Source organism: Solanum verrucosum, unplaced genomic scaffold, assembly GCF_900185275.1.
Source record: "Solanum verrucosum unplaced genomic scaffold, falcon-dt-bn FXZP01000252.1, whole genome shotgun sequence".
Classification (NCBI taxonomy): Eukaryota; Viridiplantae; Streptophyta; class Magnoliopsida; order Solanales; family Solanaceae; genus Solanum; species Solanum verrucosum.
In genome coordinates, this window is record NW_026019988.1 from 5,306,486 (window position 1) to 5,325,553 (window position 19,068).

The 19,068-nt window shown below is 34.6% G+C and overlaps 2 protein-coding genes across 3 annotated transcripts; both read left to right on the forward strand.

The window, feature by feature from the left end:
- Positions 1 to 3,413: 3,413 nt before the first annotated feature.
- On the forward strand, positions 3,414 to 5,372 carry LOC125819106 (glycosyltransferase BC10-like). The gene is made up of 2 exons (XM_049498623.1): positions 3,414 to 4,496; positions 5,200 to 5,372. The coding sequence occupies exon 1, from the start codon at positions 3,460 to 3,462 to the stop codon at positions 4,492 to 4,494; it is 1,035 nt and encodes a 344-aa protein (XP_049354580.1). The 5' UTR covers positions 3,414 to 3,459; the 3' UTR covers positions 4,495 to 4,496; positions 5,200 to 5,372.
- Positions 5,373 to 7,348: 1,976 nt separating this feature from the next.
- On the forward strand, positions 7,349 to 17,747 carry LOC125819089 (exocyst complex component EXO70A1-like). Of its 2 annotated transcripts, XM_049498604.1 has the most exons (13): positions 7,349 to 7,649; positions 9,122 to 9,217; positions 10,826 to 11,031; positions 11,592 to 11,840; positions 13,054 to 13,192; positions 13,264 to 13,476; positions 13,721 to 13,926; positions 15,882 to 16,082; positions 16,175 to 16,274; positions 16,771 to 16,880; positions 16,975 to 17,121; positions 17,518 to 17,606; positions 17,687 to 17,747. In XM_049498604.1, exons 1-13 carry the CDS (start codon positions 7,461 to 7,463, stop codon positions 17,695 to 17,697), a joined length of 1,956 nt encoding a protein of 651 aa, XP_049354561.1. In that variant the 5' UTR covers positions 7,349 to 7,460; the 3' UTR covers positions 17,698 to 17,747. The 2 variants fall into 2 exon arrangements, with proteins under 2 accessions (XP_049354561.1, XP_049354560.1); XM_049498603.1 differs by lacking the exon at positions 17,687 to 17,747 and having other exon boundaries at positions 17,518 to 17,678.
- Positions 17,748 to 19,068: the final 1,321 nt, after the last annotated feature.

The following is a 19,068-nucleotide window of genomic DNA, read 5'->3' on the forward strand; positions in this document are numbered from 1 at the left end:
ATAAATGACAAAATAGAATTATCAAATAATAAATAAAGACAAAATGAGAATAAAATATTAAGGTAACAATGTGATCGCACCAAATCTGTCGTTACACGAAATGAGTTTTTTCATTGTTACCTAATGATGATACAATACAATAAAAGTTAAGTAACAATCAAAACAAACATTGTACTTAAGCTAACAATACAACGGGCAACAACCATTCAAACAAAGTGTAAGAAGAGAGAAAGACTGACTACCTACTAATTAACCACTTTCGTATCTAGGTCATGATATCAGTGAGTTAAAAATGTATCATGTCGTGTCTATAATCACCGTTCTCCATAAAAAAATCCAGTCCACTTCTACCTCTCCCCAAATCTATCACCGTCAACCTTTCGCACCTCCTCAGTGGCATATGTATTCTTCCATTTTACATGCCTAAATCATATTAGTTTTGTTTTTCGCATCTCGTTCACCATGAAGGTCGTATATCTTTGCTTCTAATCTTGTATCTTCTAGTATACTACATATCCATTTATGCATTCCCATTAAATTCTTCTACCTTCATTGTCTTAACACACAATTATTCTTGACTGATCAACATTCCACCAATATAACATAATATCAATGCATTGTCATTGAGATTACTCGGACCTGTCTTCAGGGGCGTAGCTAGAGCTAGTTGGACACCCTTCATCGGAAAATTACGTTGTATATATTTATCAAATTCTACATTTAAAGAATATATATATTTAAAATTGAACACCCTTAACAAAAGATATGCCTTTGGTCTATTGGTAATAGGTGTCCATTTGAATGAAGGAGTTTCGAGTTTGAATCTCAAATAGCACAATATTTTTTTGTTTTTATTTTAATAGTCACCCACCATTATTCTTGGTTACTCTTGATAAAATTTCTGGCTCCGGTCCGCCACTGCCGTATGTAATAATATAGAAGAGACAAGTGACAAAAATAACTTAACTATGTGGTCCAGTGTCATAGTAAAGCTCCATGATAGTTGGGAATCCTAAGTAGGAATTGTTGTATCATGGTGTCAGCCATTGTGTGATAGGGTGACGAATTTAAGATTTTTATTTAAAGGTTTAAAATATAAAAAGTACACATATAAAGAAGTTCAAGGAAATTCAACATCTACTATACATATAAAAATATAATTTTAATGATGTATAAACTATATATTTTTCATTGAAAGAGATCCAGATGAACCCCTTGACCTTATCTAGCTCCGCTTCTAGTGGATTGTATTGCTTAAGTCATATGAATTTTTGCTCGTAATTAATTATGATATTTGATTTGATTTGATTTCTATTTTCCCCTAGTAATTTGATTTTTGCTTAGATTATATTTACTATAAGTTGTGTAGAAGGTTTTTTGTGTTTTATTGAGGCATGCATGTTATGTACTTCAATAGAGACATTTGAGTGCATAGTTCAATGTAAGGAATGTGTAGTGAAATAAGCTAAGATATATTTGTTCTTATTAAAGTTGTTAATTCATAGTAGGTCAGTTTACTTTTGGCTTATTGTCTTTGAGTTATCACTTCATTCTGCTTATTAACAAGTATATTGTGAGTTTTTACTTTGTGAAATATACTAAAGGTTTTACTATGTGCAGAGTTCGAGAAAAAATTGAATCAGAAAAGTTTATTATGTGAAATAAAAAAAAAACTTATATGTATATCTGCAAGAGGTTGTTTCATAACTTGAATCCCTTACGTCACATGACTTAAAGGACAATTGCATAGTCGAGTCATCGACCGTTAAGTCAAGAAATTGGAATTAATCTTTTAGCTAGTAGCTAGGTTATATGGTTGTAATTTGAATATTGACTCATTATTTCATGATTTTAATTTGATGAACATTCATGTCTCGTGATTTAATTTCCCAAATAGGTTGTTAGACCAATCACGATATTTAAACCAAATTAATTCCTAAAAAATAAAAATAACAACTTTAAAGGCTAAATGTTGTTGAACAAACTTATATCAAATTATTAACAAAACAGTATGTTAAGGATTACAAGTAACTATAAACTTATATATTTATGTGACATCGTATTATGGACAATTGTAATGGAATGAATAAAAAAAATTATTTTTGAGTTAAGAGCTCTAAAATTAAAAAAACAATCTAATAACAAGTGTATTCGTCCGAGTCTGATGCGAGATAATTTAAAATAGTCGAGCACCAACGAAAAAATAGCAATCAAAATTTTACCCAATTAAGAATTAACTTGGTCAAACCTTTGATACTGCAGTGCTATTCCTGTGGAGACCATTATTTGAATTCTTTAAAACTCTAAAATAAAATAAATCAAAAACATATATATCAACATAGGTTGAAATATTTGTTATAGATTTTAGGTATAATAGTATTTTGGCTCTCTTAATTATTAGTAATTTTTTATTTTAATCCTTGTGATATTCAAAGCATATTTAAATTATTGATAAATTTTAATTTTAGTCTTTATAATATTTGACAAAGCATATTTAACCTCTAATTAATTGAAGTATTTTTTTTCTTCTTTATATACCTATTATATATTTGAACTATTTTTAGAATTATAATGTTGTCAAATATGAAGTAATACAAGTTTAACATTTTCTTACAATTCTGGGATAAATACTTTTCTTTTGAGCTAAGGATCTATTGGAAATACCATTTCTACCCAACAAAGATAAGGGTAATTAGTCCTACATACACCTTATCCTCCCTAAACCTCACTCGTGAAATTATACTAGGTATGTAATTTTTGTAATACAAGCTTAACGTAAGGTAATTAAGTGGTGAAACATTTGGTAATCATGGTAAATTTGTGAATGTTAGCAAAAACGTATATGTTTCACTTAATTGAAGGTCAAATATACTTAATCCTATATCATACGAACTAAAATCATAATTATCAATAACTGAGGGACTAACAATACTAATTTTCATCCTAGATTTTAAGTTCATTATAATATCAGTCATAAAATAAAGTATAGAATCAGGTCACTCATATAAATCGCATGTGTAATATATATATATATATATATATATATATATAGAATTGTTATTTGTTGAATAGAAGTTTTGATTTCTATTTCTAGAGTGTGTTTGTTTCCTAAAATAACTCACATCCTACCATGTCCACCTAAAGAATAGGAATTTAGACACGATCCCAACTACCTTGATAAGACCATCATCACCTTTCCTTTTTGTGAATTATCATGGCATCATTCTCTAATTTTCTTCATTATCCACAAAAATCCAATTTTAATTTTGCTTCTTCCTTCCTCCTCTTTGTTCCCTTTAGAATTTGGGAATAACATTTACAATTCCTCCTTGTGACCAAATCCTTCAATCACATTGTAAATAACACATTCAAATTAATTAATCATCTTCTTATATCTATCTTTAATTTCCTTTTAGTTATTTTCCCCTATAATTGTTATGTTTTACCTAAAGGGTGGCTATGTTTAATACACCCTTTGTTATATCCTTTGCACTTTTGTTATCATTCCCTCTCCTTTTCCTTTTCGCGCCACAAATCTTTCCACCTAAACACGTTGAGATCTCGATCCCTGATGAACTTGATGATCTTGCTTTGTTTCGTCGTGCAACCCTAGCTTCTATTGACGTGAACGGTGGTGCCATCTCACGACTTGGCACCACCAATCCCCGTATGAAGATCGCGTTTCTCTTTCTTACCAACACTGATCTCCATTTTGCCCCGTTATGGGATCGGTTTTTCGCCAATCATGATGATCTTTTCAACATTTACATCCATGCAGATCCATCATCCAAGATTACCCCACCTAGCGAACGCGTCTTCAAGGGCCGCTTCATCGCGTCTAAGCGAACACAACGTGCATCCCCTACCTTAATATCAGCCGCTCGCCGCCTTATGGCGACCGCCCTCCTAGACGACCCGTTAAATTCCTATTTTGCCCTTGTATCACAACATTGTATCCCTTTACATTCATTCAACTTCATTTACAACTCTCTCTTTCGATCTCAATTCCCTGAATATCGTAGCTTTATTCAAATACTATCGAACGAGTCGTACATGTGGGACCGTTACGTGGCACGTGGCGAGAGTGCAATGCTACCCGAGGTACCATTCGATCGGTTCCGGTTTGGGTCACAATTCTTTGTCCTCACACGAAGACATGCATTGGTAGTGATCAGAGATAGGAGATTATGGAGGAAATTTAGAATGACTTGTTTAAATGAGGATTCATGTTACCCGGAGGAACATTATTTTCCTACACTTTTGTCAATGGAGGACCCTCAAGGGTGCACACAATATACTTTGACACGTGTCAATTGGACGGAGAGTGTCGATGGACACCCACGTACTTATTTTCCTGCAAAAATTTCATCGGAGCTTATTTATAAGCTTCGGGAATCAAATTCTACGTATTCTCATATGTTTGCAAGAAAATTCTCACCGGATTGTTTGAAACCTTTGATGGATATCGCGGACAAGGTCATTTTCCGGGATTAAAGGTATGTTTTTTTAAAATAATAATAATAATATTTTGTATTAGAATTGCTACAAAAATACTAGTATTAATACATATATATCGTTCTTTATTGGCATTTTGTTTTCTAATTATTGATTCATTTGATTATTTTTTTCTTTTAATTTTTTATGGATCCCCAAAATTACCATTCACAACAATATCCATTTTTTTTATATGGTATAACTGAAACGTGTAAATTATCCTATTTTTCTTTTTTAGTAATTATGTTGTCTAAGTCAGCTTACATGCATATAGAATGCAATTTGTACCACTTGTATTTCCTACCTCTAATTACCATAAGTATCGCTGAGTCTATCTATAAGACAGAGACATATGAGAAGAAATCAACGCATTTTTACTTTTACTATAATTTGAACTAAAAGCTTCATGGTTCAGAACTCAATTCATCAAAAATTAGACCACACTATTAGGTTAATGGACCTACATTCACCTTGTTGGATGCTCAAGTACGGAGCCCTTTATTTTCCGACCTAAATTTTACTTAATTCTTAGGTAGAAAACTAGTGCATACAAATAGATCACTTGAGCTACTACATAATTTAAAATTTTAGATCCGTCACTGCATGACTTAATATCTACATGATTTTTTCGCTGAATAAATTTTCTTTATTTATGATAATATTGATCTAAGATGTGATTGACATGTTGTTTATTTGATTCTGCAGGCAAGTTCGAAATATTATATTTAGGTTATTGTAGGAACTCAAAAACTTCGAAGGCTGAAGCAGGAAGAGGCTAGGGCCCATGCCAAAGCCCTCTCACAATAAACAAAATTATGTTGCTATTTGGTGGTGTCTCTTGTACATAAAGTTAGAGAACTACCTTTGGCTTACTTGCTTGGTTGTGTTTACAAAGTGAGAAAAAAAATTGGTGTGATGGTCACAAATTGGTGCTTATTATGAGCTTAGAATGCAGTTAGAGAAGGATTTGGTGCAAAGGATAAGTAAAATGTAGTGGAACAAAACTTATCTCTTTGTTCGCCTTTCTTTTTACACATTCTTTCTCTATGAGGTTTCGACTTGTAACTTACATATATCTACCTCTTGTAACTTTTTATATATTATATAAACCTCGTATTTTATATTTGTGTAATGGGATTATATTGTAATCTAGAAGTAGAAGATTTTGCTCCTTATGTGTCAATTTTATTCCTTTTTTTTTGTGTAACAAAATTGCCTCATTTTAGCTTTTTTCAGTAGATAATCTTGCAGCTCATGTCATAAAATTAGTTTATTTTATTTTAGCTTTTTTTTTTTATCACTAAACTCCAATAAGACAATGATTTAGTGCAAATGATAAGCAAAATATTGTGAAACAAAGCATATCTCTTTGTTCGCCTTTTTTTTTTACACATATTTTTCTTTCTTAGGTTTCGATTGGTAAATAATCATATATTTCTTATAATTTATATATTATACAAAACTTTTTTTCTGTAATTGTGTGGCAGGATTAATAATATTAAAATTTAGAGGTTGAAAGTTTTGCTCCTAATGTGTTAGTCTAATTCTTTTCTTTTTTTGATTTAGTGTAACATAATTATGTTTTTATCTTGATTTTTTAATTATTAGTGATGTTGCTATCATGTGTCAATTTTATTCCCTTCCCCCCTTCTAGGCTTCTAGCTACTTGGTATAATAAAATCACCTTATTTAATTTTAATTTTCTGATATTTTAAAATATGCATTCATTAATATTCTATGTTCGTTAACATTTTCGAGTAATGTTTCATACTTAATGTTTGAAATGATTTTTTTCAAGTTGATTATTATAAAATTGATGTGCTTTGTGATTTAATTCAGTTTGGTATAAGTTTAACATACGTTCATTATCATTATTAAACTTCTCTTTTAAGTACTTGATTTAAGGGCATAATTAAGAACAAATAAAGCAAATTAAGAATGATTAATTTAAGAAACATGTCTATTTTTTTTTATTTCTAGAATTTTGATCAATTCCAAATTGATTGTGGAAACAAATAAATCAGATAGGATTTTAATACAAATCTTTTACTCTTTATTGATATTTTTTATATGTAAAATATGTGAGTTTCATGAACTCAAAGATATTTAGAATTATTATATTTCAAACAAGATTACATTAAAATTAAAAATAAATTGTGTAAACCTCCATTACAAAATGCTCTTATCCTCTTTATGATCTTCGTCTGTTCAAAGTCTATTCATAAACACGTTTTAAAAATATCTATACTATACTGAAATGATAGAGTAAGGTCAAAATATCACTTCTGAAAGAAAAATCACATTGAATTAGCCAAAACAGAAATGAATAGATATAAGCAATATTTGTGCTGTAAAATTTAAACACGTCAAAGAAATTTCGACATACATAGTAAGAACATATCCAATATGAATTTATAAGTGAAATATAAAGAGAATAGACTGTACGCAAAATATCTATCTATACTGAAATGATGGAGTAAGGCCAAAATATCACTTCTGAAAGAAAAATCACATCAAATTAGCCAAAACAGACATGAATAGATATAAACAAGATTTATGTCGTAAGATTTAACATGTTATAGATATTTTGACACACATTATAACAATAAAAACATATCCAATATGAATTTATAAGTGAAATATAAAGAGAATAGACTGAACGCACATCATTATTTTCGATACACATCGAATAAAGCCGAGAAAAAAAAAACAAGAGAAACATTCCCCTATAATAATATTTTTTTCCATTTCAAATTGACCATTATAGAAAAACAAAAGAAAAAAAAATACACTTTTGAGTAAAAAATAAATAAAACATGAGTCCACCATTGTCAACAAATATTGGACCCCTTTCATCGTCATCACACCCCACCCCCCCTTAACCTCCTTCCCTCAATTTCCACCATTTTTTTCTCCCAAATCTTCCTTGTTCCCTGCAAAATCTCAGCAAAACTCAATTTTGGAAGATGAGTATTTCAAGAAACTCAGGTGGGGTTGGAGGGGTAGTGAGTGGTGTTGATATGCTGAGTGAAAGAGCAAGAATGATGAGAGATTCATTGCAGAAGAGTCAGTCTATTACTGACAATGTTGTGAACATTTTGGGTTCCTTTGATCATCGTCTTTCTGCTCTTGAAACTGCTATGCGTCCTACCCAGGTTCTGATTTTACTTTTTGTATCAAATGGATGATAACCCATGTTCTGAAAATTTTGATCTATGAAGAGTTTGGTGTGTTGTAGAGTCATAACGTGAAGATCTTGGGTTTCGATAGATTTGCCTGATAATGTAGCAGCTGATTGTTTTGATAGATAATTCGAGTTGAGGTGTGAGCAAGCTAGTTCGGATTTCATGTTAGCATTTTGCCTCTTGCAGAAATGCAGGGTAAGGCTGTGTACAATAGATCCTTGGGGTTCATTCCTTTCCTAGAAGCCGCACATAGCTAGAGCTTAGTGCACTGAGCTGTCCTTTTAAGAAGTTATGGGTTTGGCCTAACCCAATTGTTTTGCCTCTTGCAGCAATGCAGGTTAAGGCAGTGTACAATAAACCCTTGTGGTCTGTCCAATTCCTAGACACGTGCATAGGGGGAATGTAGTGCGTTGGGCTGCCTTTTTCGTGTATATATGTTACGGAATCTACTAAATATGAACAAATCTTAGCTCAGACACCATGTTAGCATTTGGGATGGATACAGACCCCAGCCTGTATTTTTTGGTGTATTTGGAATGAAAGAAACTGGAGATTTTTCGATGGAGTTTCAACTCCAATTGGAAACTTGAGGCTAGTTGTTTGGTTAACCTTTTTAGCTGGGCTAACTGTTCACATGTAAATAACTTTGATCACCACATGGATTTTGTTCGCTCCTAAGCTCTATAAGCCTTTTGTTCTTTCTGAGTTGACAGATCCCCTTTTTGTATCTTTGCATCTACTGGATGCTTTGATGGAATCTCACTTACTGCATCAAGAAAAAAGAGAAGAAGTTACGGGTTCGGCCTGACTGAATTGTTTTGCCTTACACTGTATATATATGTTACACTGTATATATATGTTACAGAATCTACTAAATATGATCAAATATTAGCTCAGACACTATGGTAGCATTAGGGATGGATGCACAATAGAAGTTACAGGTTCGGCCTAACCCAGTTGTTTTGCCTCAAACCCTGTATAAGTATTAAGAGATCTACTAAATATGTACGAATATTAAGTTTTTAATCCAATTACTGAAATGGTCAGTAGTTATGGTATTTTGAATCCACAAAGTTCAAATCGTGATTTTGCGTCGGTTTAGCATAAATGTGGGAGAAAAGAGAAAGGGAAAGAAAGGGGTCATTTTAATTTGAATTTATAGAGCTTATTAGAGAAAAAGGGGACAATTTAGGAAACTAGGTGATTTTTGTTGAATGTTGAAGTGATACAATTCTTGGATTTGTTTAATTTCTTGTTTCCATTTTAGGCATACTCTTTCCTTTTCAATTCTTGGATTTTTTTAATTTCTTGTTTCTATTTTAGGCATACTCTTTCCTTTTCAATATTTTTTTTTCCTGATCTAATTTTGGGCTGCACTTGCTAATTTATATCATTTCTGTTTTGGTTCATTTCTTGACTGGTACTCAATTTGTTCTTTATAGATAAGGACTCATGCTATTAGGACGGTTCATGGAAACATTGACAAGGCTTTAAAGGCTGCTGAGGTTATACTGTCCCAATTTGATATTTCTCGTCAGGTTGCTCTAGCCTCTAATGTTTGTTATGTTGTTAATTTGCTTAGATCTGATAGAGATACTCCTTTTAGTTTCCTTAATTAAACATGGGCTTAGTAGCAAAGAGTACTTGTATTTAGCAGAATAGGAGTTATGGTGATCTTTGTTAGAGATAAAGACTCCAACCCACCTGATGGCTCTTCACGTTTGACTGGTGTTCAAGATAAACCGAAACTCTCCTCCAATATCTATGTGATATGTTTCAGATGTATACAAACAGGTAGAAATGAGTATAATCTTCCTAGAAAACCTGACAGGGGTACTATTTGTATAGTGCATAGGGATGGCAATGGGGCGGGACGCTTGTGGGGTGGGGTGGGTTATAGTATTTGTGGGGCAGTACGGGTTAGAGCTTTTGCGGAGGTGGGTTTAAAATGTTTTTGGAAAAAACATGCGGGGCGGGTACGCGGGTTGTTTTTAGGCTTCAAATTTGTTTGAATACTGGTTTGGGCAGTGAATATCCCAAATGGGAATTTTAGGAGAGAGTTCCTAGTATATGGTTTTGGGGGCAAACATTGTTCTTCCTAGAATGGAATAACACTCAGCTACTGTCTCCTTCTCAAAGCTCAAGGGATGTAAGCGGTGCTTTGATGGGATGAATTTTTTTCTATGTTGCTCGGACTCTTCAAAAATGTCGACAGGTGCATGTCGTATCCTCCAAAATAGTGTATTTTTGAAGGATCCGACATGGGTGCGGCAACATTTTGGCGAGTCCGAGCAACTTAGATTTTTTTTTTCTCATCAATTGTCTTCTCAAAGTGCAGGAGATGTTCATTTTTGTCATGAATTTATGAAAATAAAAGTGGTTTTGTCCCTATATAATGTTAGAAGCAGAAGAATGTTGGAGCTATGAGGGTGGGGAAAAAACAAAAATTTATGCTATGCGGGGCGGGTCAAAGTCCTTGCGGGTTAATGCGGGTTCACCCCTCCCTGCCCCATTTGCCATCCCTAGTTGTGCATAATTATACACCTTGTACATGAATGCAGGAGAGTACAGGAAAGCCTAACTTTCAGTATCCATTTCCTTTTTGAATTTCTTCATGATATTAGAGTTTAGGCTCATTGTGATGTTGGGGAAACTTCCTTTCCCTGCATGCACACCGTTTGTAAATGCTTTGAGATGAGACAGGATAATGATGAGTAAATTTGAACAAACACACCCTTACAATGGCATTTGTAGTCCCAAAATTTCAAGGTTCAAGGGGAACAACTCGTATAAACTTCTTTAGAGGAAGAGGACAATCAATAGGTAGAGACACTAGACCACCAACCAAGATGTTTTGGTAGCACAAGGGTTTGAATTTGAATTCTCCCATTGTTAGTTATTTTCATTGCTTGTGCTAATAAATTGTTTTTGAATTTAAATTCGCCGGAGAAGTGACCAGACTTGAATTTGAGTTCGCCGGAGAAAGTGAAAAAAAATCCCATTGCAAAATTGTAGTCTTTTTTTTTTGTCTTTATTAGGTGCAATGTATCCTTGTTTTCTTTGTGATAATTTTATCACTTAAGTTGGTCTCTCTTAAATGCACAGTACTTTAATTAGAACTTCTTAATAATGGTACCTCATTTTAGGCAGAAATTAAAATACTTAAAGGGCCACATGAGGACCTGGAAAGTTATCTTCAAGCAATTGACCAGCTGAGAGACAATATTCGCTTCTTCAGCAACAACAAAAGCTTCAAAAGTAGTGATGGAGTGCTCAATCATGCTAAAAGTTTGCTGACCAAGGCTATTTCAAAGCTTGAAGAGGAGTTTAAGCAGCTCTTGTTATCTTATAGGTTTGCTGACATTTTTACTGTTTTCATCATATTCTTTTTGTAGACTTGAAACCTTGTTCTGTACTCTATAGTTCATTCTTATCTTGTTTTCTAGATATTTTTCATGTAAATTCATTCACGGCAGGACTTCTGTGGAAACCTATTTGTAATTTTATGATTGTTTTGTGATTCAAGTATCAACATTGATTGGAATTGTAGTTTTCTCCTATCTTTCTGGTAAAGATTGGTGAAGTATAGCCATCAAATAATTGAATCCTTATAAAATAATAAAAAGCCTATAAGGAATTTAAAATGGTTGTTTCAGTCTCTTTAAGTTAGCCTTTATGTGGGTTGTAAATTGTGATTATGCTGTAGTACTATTTTTGGGATTGAGATTCGAGGCACTTTTTGTGAGGAGTGTCCTTGTTCTGCTATCAGTTATAAAATCCTATGTCTTGCCGATGTTCTTAACCTTCAGTACTCCAATGGAGGGTTCAGAATTGAAGTAGAAATGCATCCTTATACTGCTATATGACCTTCCAATGGAGCTTTTTGACTAAATCTGAATTTAACATTTTCAGTAAACCCATTGAACCTGACCGGCTGTTTGAGTGTCTGCCAAATTCAATGCGACCACCATCATCACCTGGACACCAGGACTCTAGTGGTAAGAGTCATCTGTCCAATAGTAATGCTGAGCAAAATGGTGCAGAAAACGCTGTCTTCACACCGCCAACCCTTATACCTCCAAGGATCCTGCCTTTACTACATGATTTAGCCCAACAGATGGTTCAAGCTGGCCACCAACAACAATTTGTAAAAATATACAGGTAAATATCTGTTTTTAACTATGAACTATGTGATCTTGTACAGACAATGTTTACTCATTGTATAATATCCAGGAGAAAAAATCAATCTACTGGGCTAAAAGCTGAAGTTTTTCTCTCTATTAATCAGTTCATGCAGAGAATAGGTGAAGCTTAAGATGAGGTAACTGCCTGACATGCTTTGTCAGTGTCTGGAGTTGAACTCATATATAGTTGATACAGTTTCTGCTTGTTGCAGAAGTTTAAATGTCCCATACAGTAAATAATGGGTTGTTCATCAATGTGGTTATTATGGCTTTTAATATTCTTATGCTGGAGTAACAAGAACAAGAGCAGTAAAGATGCTTTTTTTTTATGTGTAGAATACAATACCATGTACATTGTGCATCTTTTCATTCTCATTCCTATTCGGGATATTTTAGGGCTGTGTACTGTCTTGTCAAAGCAAGATAATCCTGGACATGTCTAGAAACTGCTAAACTCAAGGCTTGAACTTCAACAGTTTCTCAAGCCAAATGGCCCATTTCATTCTTAGGTATGAAATGAAAACTATTTGCCAGGTTGAAGATTTAATTACTCATTGACATCTAAATACTCTATAGAACTCAGCAGAAAGCAAACGAAATAGTGCATACATGGGTGGTGGTGGAGTCTCCAGGAAGCTCACTTTTGGTTTACGAGGATGACTGGAATAAAAGGAGACAAGCTGACTGAAAACAATTGTGTGTGAGCGAAAGAGCTCCTTAATATTCAGTCTTGCTCGAAATCTCAAATAGTCTAAGTCAGTTGGTAAATCTGTGTTGTTACGACCTCAAGTTTTATAATATAACTCATTCCACCTTTAACTTGGAGTTCAAAGGTGAAATACTATGATGCCCTTTTCTGGCAAGATGGAAGACCTTTTAGTTGCTTCAACTTTGTTCATATTGAAACCCCCTGGAATAGAAGAGTAGAAGGAAATAAGTAGTTGTGGTTTAAGTACCTTTTCATTCAGTGAACTCTTTTATTTACATATAGAGAGACCGAGGTGAGGAGTGTAAATCTGTGACTTCAGGACAAATTTCTTGGCTGTGCTCTTATTGTTTAGCATAAGTAGTAGTTTCTTGGTAAATTTTACACGCACATTGCAACGATGTGTTTTGAAGTGCTATAGATTCCTTTCCTCATTTCATTTCATTCCTTTTCTTATTCTTTTGATTTATAAATGTATCAATAGGGATACACGTTCTCCCGTACTGGAAGAAAGTCTTCGCAATTTAGGAGTGGAAAAACTTAGCAAAGATGATGTTCAGAAGATGCAATGGGAAGTTCTGGAAGCTAAAATTGGAAATTGGATTCATTTTATGCGAATTGCTGTAAGTTTTCTCTAATGACTCTGGAAGTAGATTAAAGCTTGCCTTTGACTTTCTTATGGTCAATTGAACAGGTCAAATTGTTATTTGCTGGTGAACGTAAGGTGTGTGATCAAATTCTTGAAGGATTTGATTCACTCAATGACCAATGTTTTGCTGAAGTAACTACTGCAAGTGTTGCTGTGTTGCTTAGTTTTGGTGATGCAATTGCAAAGAGCAAAAGATCACCTGAGAAGTTATTTGTGCTTCTAGATATGTATGAAATAATGCGGGAACTTCATTCAGAGGTATGAGACATACTAGCAAACAAGCATTTGATTCATTATATTATGCCTACATGGAATACCGGAAAAGAGCAAACAGACGACCGTTATACAAATTTCATGGTTTATATACTAACAATGTATAGTTTGAGCTCTACAACTAAGGATTTTGTAGAACCTACCCAAAAAATAAAACTAAGGAGTTCGTAGAATCTTTCTCTAGCCTTCTGGTCTGCATATAAGATGGAGATATTGCGTCTTTCTGCAGATTGAATCACTTTTCATAGGTAAAGCTTGCAATGAAATTAGGGAATCTGCCTTTGGTTTGACAAAGCAACTTGCCCAGACAGCCCAAGAAACCTTTGGTGATTTTGAAGAAGCAGTTGAAAAAGATGCAACCAAAACTGCCGTCTCAGATGGAACTGTCCATCCCTTGACCAGCTATGTGATTAATTATGTGAAGTTCCTGTTTGAGTAAGTTCACTCAACTACATAATGTGTTTTTTTTCTTCCATTTATGCATGAAAACTATGTCAGATAATAGCTTCCTTCTTCCAAGGGGATATTACTGGTTTACCACGTCTTCCTCACTAAATTGTATGATTACCATCAAGCGGGGTGTCCCAAGGACTCCTTAATGTGCCATAATATGAACATTTGTGCTAGCGAACTGTAGATAAAAATTACTCTAATTGCCATGGTTTCTGGATAAGCTCTGGATTTCTTTTGTTTTTCAGCTTTGAGGGTGGATAAATAAGTTCCATCATATACATGATACAATAAAGAAACACAAAGGAACTAGTTTGTTGTAACTTCTTAGACTAAGAACTGTCGCAGCTATGTTGGGACTTGGGCCTCAAGATTCATAAATAGAGAATTGTATAACACTAACCACAAATTTGGGCACAAGGGTTAACGTGAAGAGTCTTTAAGGTTTTGAGGATTCACATACCAACTGGATTAACATATATTTTAGGAAAGACCTTAAACCAAATTTTGCTCGACTGCAAGGTTGCAGAATGTTTTTGTTTTGTTTGTTCAGAGTTCGAATGTAAGTAACAGTGAAGCTGTGGGGATCTTTATTCTTGTAGATGAGGAATGCTATAATGACAGCCAGTTGTATCTGCTTATACCTATATTTGTGATGCCTTGTAAATAGCAGCAAGTAGTCCTTGTTAATTTAAGAAGTTAGTTAGGTGGTTAAGCTAGGTGGTTAGTGGTAACTGATCTATTAGTGGTAGAGATTGCTGGTTACCAACATGGGTTGTGGTGGGATGGTTGGGATCCTTCCATCCTTAACTAGAGGTCTCGGGTTCGGGGCACTGGGAATGGAAAAAGTTCTGTAGGGAGCGCTGCCCTCAGAAATGGGCCCTGCAATGCTGAATCTGGATTTAGTCGGGCCCTAATGCGGGTACTGGGTGGGAAACCAAAAAAATAAAAGAGAAGACGTTTCTGGTTAAGTAGAACATTTTTCATTCAAAGATTCCCCCCCCCCCACCACCACACACACGCACACACATTTTCATTTATTCAATTGTTTCAATTCAGAGAGCACAGGTTGAGCTCTTTGCATCCCTCTCAATCTCTCTCTCTCTCTGCATTTTGATCGTCCTCTAGACCTGAACTTCACTTAACATTTATGTTATGAGAAACAAATGGAGTTTGTAGTCTTGTCCCTCATGCTGCTGCCATGTTAGTGCTAAGCACAGAGAGAATAAACAATTAGCACATTATTATTTTTTCCATTTTTTATACTTTGCTACTCACCTGATATACCCGTTAGTGTGGATAGATTGAGTTATGTCTAAATTGTTTCTACTTCATAGCTTTAAGTTGCATTCAGTTTACACCTTACATATGGGGGAAAATTTATTTAGCAAAAGGAGACACCTGAAGATAAATAAGCTTGGTGTTCAAGCTCAGTGATTAATAGGCATTGTCAGATGAGAGGTGCTACTAGTGGAAATTGGAGGATGACTGTGGCAGTGGCATATTGTAAAGCTTGGGGAACAGTTGCCTTACAATAGTCATAAGTTCCTGAGTCAGTGGAGTTGCATAATTCAGATCTCAGGTAATCAAATGAGATAGGAGTTGAGTTAATTGGTCAGGGAGATTAATAATGTCAGATTTGAGAAAGATTTATACTAATTGGGCAATTACTGTGTACTATCAGGGTAATCGATTCCTATAATTTATTCCAAGAGAATTGCGGACTTCGTAGGTTTTAGGTCTATATTATGCAAAAGTTCTGGAGACTGAAAAGGGTATATGGAATGAGGTGATATCAATCAACTAAGCTTCTTCCAAATCAGTTGGAATCAACCACTGGAATCCTCTATATTTTCTTCTTATGGAAAGGAACACCTTGTAGATAAACTGTCAGTCTTTGTTGATATAATTGCCTTGACAAATTGCACATTTTTTTCCAGCTATCAATCAACATTGAAACAACTATTCCAAGAATTTGAAAATGGAGGAGATTCGAATTCTCAGCTAGCTGCTGTTACAATGCGTATAATGCAGGCTCTTCAAACCAATTTGGATGGAAAATCTAAGCAGTATAAGGATTCTGCTCTGACTCACTTGTTCCTTATGAACAATATTCACTATATGGTCAGATCTGTCCGCAGGTTTGTTGAACTAATATACATCGGGGTGAAGACCTCAAAGGTTATTGTATGTATTACTTTATGTTAGGGTGCTTATCGTTTGTTGCTTTTAGGTCTGAAGCCAAAGACTTATTAGGGGATGACTGGGTGCAAAGACACCGGAGAGTTGTACAGCAACATGCAAATCAATATAAAAGAATTGCTTGGGCGAAGGTATTTCTCATCTCGCTTTACCCTCCTTCCCATTCTCTGCCTCAAGAAAATGGGATTTTTTTTGTATAGGGGGTGGAGGTAGAGGGGTTAAGGAAGGAAGGGGACGAATTCAAATCTTAATTTTTGAACTAAGTTAATCATATTAGAGCTTCTCCAAGTCAAGGTCAAGTTAATTTCAGTACCATAAAGGATTGTTTTTTCTGGTGATAATTTTAATGGGCATTAGTCTTTCTGATTATGCTGTTTTTCACTTCTTCATTTTTTGTCTATGATTATGGTCTCAGTTAGAGTGATGATTGCCTTGCTTTCACTTGTTAAAGAAATTGTAGTAGCCTCTTTAATCCAAATTTCGTGCAAATTTCTTGCTCTTTTTGAGCTGTCTAATTTTTTCCAGATGGTGGAATTATGTGTTGCCATGAGCATGATCACAGTTTACATAAAATATGAAATTGGCCTATGATTGTCCTAATCAATACCTTGTTTTATTCTTGAGTAGATCCTTCAATGTCTATCGATTCAAGGGCTAACATCATCTGGAGGCAGTAGTTCTAGTGGTGTAGATGGACAAAATAGCAGTGGAGTTTCAAGATCCACTGTAAAAGAAAGGTAGGTTCTCAGGTTAATTATTTTATGAACTTCTATTGACAGTCATGATCTAATCTTGTTTCTGGTATGAAAACTTCTTGTTACTCTTTATCAGGTTCAAGATGTTCAATGCGCAGTTTGAAGAGCTTCATCAAAGGCAATCTCAATGGGCTGTTCCAGATACTGAGTTGAGAGAGTCATTGAGGCTTGCGGTTGCTGAAGTTTTGCTGCCTGCATACAGATCTTTCATTAAACGCTTTGGGTATGTTTAATTTGATTTTGCTATCATTTCTCTCTTGCATGCTTGTTTTCTGTGAACTCCAACACGATGTAGCTAGAAAGTTCTTTGGTCACTTGAAATGTTTCAAATATTTGAAGAAGAAACAGTTCGTTTGTTTCTTTATCTAAGTAAGTTGCATTAGTAGAAGAATATAACCTTCTGATCCGGTAAAAATCCATTCTTTACACTTTCCCGAATAAAATTTACACAGAAAGTACATAGAGTAATATAGATCACGAATGTGTAAAAGATGGTTGAAGAAATCATTTAAACAGTTTTGACTCCCGTAATAGTTAAGTCAGATAAAATGGAACATAAGGAGTGCTTTCCTTATGAAAGTTGAGATGATGTAAAATGCTTTCTTTTCCTGCGTGACAGGCCTTTGGTTGAGAGTGGTAAAAACGCCCAAAAGTACATCAGATATTCAGCTGAAGATCTTGACCGTATGCTGGGTGAATTCTTCGAGGGTAAGACGTTTAATGAACCCAAACGGTAAACCACAGCTATGCTCGATGCACTATCCTCTCCTCTGCCGTTGCTGATACAGTTGCTACATGATTGAGTTCCTACAACTAGTTGATGACAGCCTTCTGGTTCAACTCCGTTCGTTTTTTTTTTTAAAAGAGCATTCTGTATAGAGCAGTTCAGTAAATGAATATGGAATCTGTTCCAGTATTATAGTTTTGTCACATCTCTTGTCCAAAAATGTGGTGCTTGTATTAAAGATTGTCTATATTTTGCATGCTTTTGTACAGCAAAACCTTTTGATGTTTGCTCTTAAAGAGTTCTTTTTTGGTCCTAAATGTTTTTAGTTTTTCCTTGATACTTACACAATTACCTTTTGAATAACCTATGGTTAAATGAACAATAGAATAGATTTATATCTCCATACATATGCATTCATGGTGAATATACAACTGGATTGTATCAACAAGAATAAAGAGGGTTTTTTATTTATTGTGGCTCGGATCGATTTAGGCGTACCTCTCATCAACACAGATACTGGGTAACTTCTCCTTCGAGACTTGGACCGAGATGGAATCACCTAAGACAACATAATGCATGTATTCAAAGAAGAGTACTTCTAGGCTTTTGGATTCCTATTCAAAGAGTGCATGACTTAGGGTGTGTTTGGTATGAAGGAAAACATTTTCCGGAAAATGTTTTCCAATTTTCTCATGTTTGGTTGGGTTAAATGTTTTCCAAATCAACTCATTTTCCTCAAATTTAAGGAAAATAACTTCCCTTCAAAACTTAAGGAAAACATTTTCCAAACTCTCTTCCAACTTCCAATTAAAAAAAAAAATGTTGAAAAAATCAATTTATTTTGTCCCTACACTCAAACCAACCCCCACCCCCCCAAAAAAATAAAAAATTTAAGTTTGTTTTTAAATTCAATATTTTACCCCACCCTCACTCTACTCCCACGCCCTACCACCACCCCTCCCAAAAATATATTAAAAGTTGTTTTTAAAAGATATTTCTAATTTCAATTTTTTATTTTTTACCCCCCACCCCCTACCCTCGCCCCCCCCAGCCCTTATCAGCCCCCACCCCCTTCCAAAAGAAAAAAATTTAAGTTTGTTTTTAAAATATATTATTTCATTTTTTCACCCCTAACCTCGACCCCACCCCACCCCCTACCAGCCCCCCCCACCTCCCAAAAAAAAATTTTAAGTTTTATTTTTAAAAAATATTTTCGACTTCAAAATTTCATTTTTTCACCCCTACCCTTGACCCCCCACCCACCCACCCACCCTCTACCAGCCCCCCCACCCCCCCCCCCCAAAAAAAAAAAAAAAAAGTTTTAAGTTTGTTTTTAAAAAATATTTTCGACTTCAAAATTTCATTTTTTCACCCCTACCCTTGACCCCCCACCCACCCACCCACCCTCTACCAGCCCCCCCCCCCCCCAAAAAAAAAAAAAAA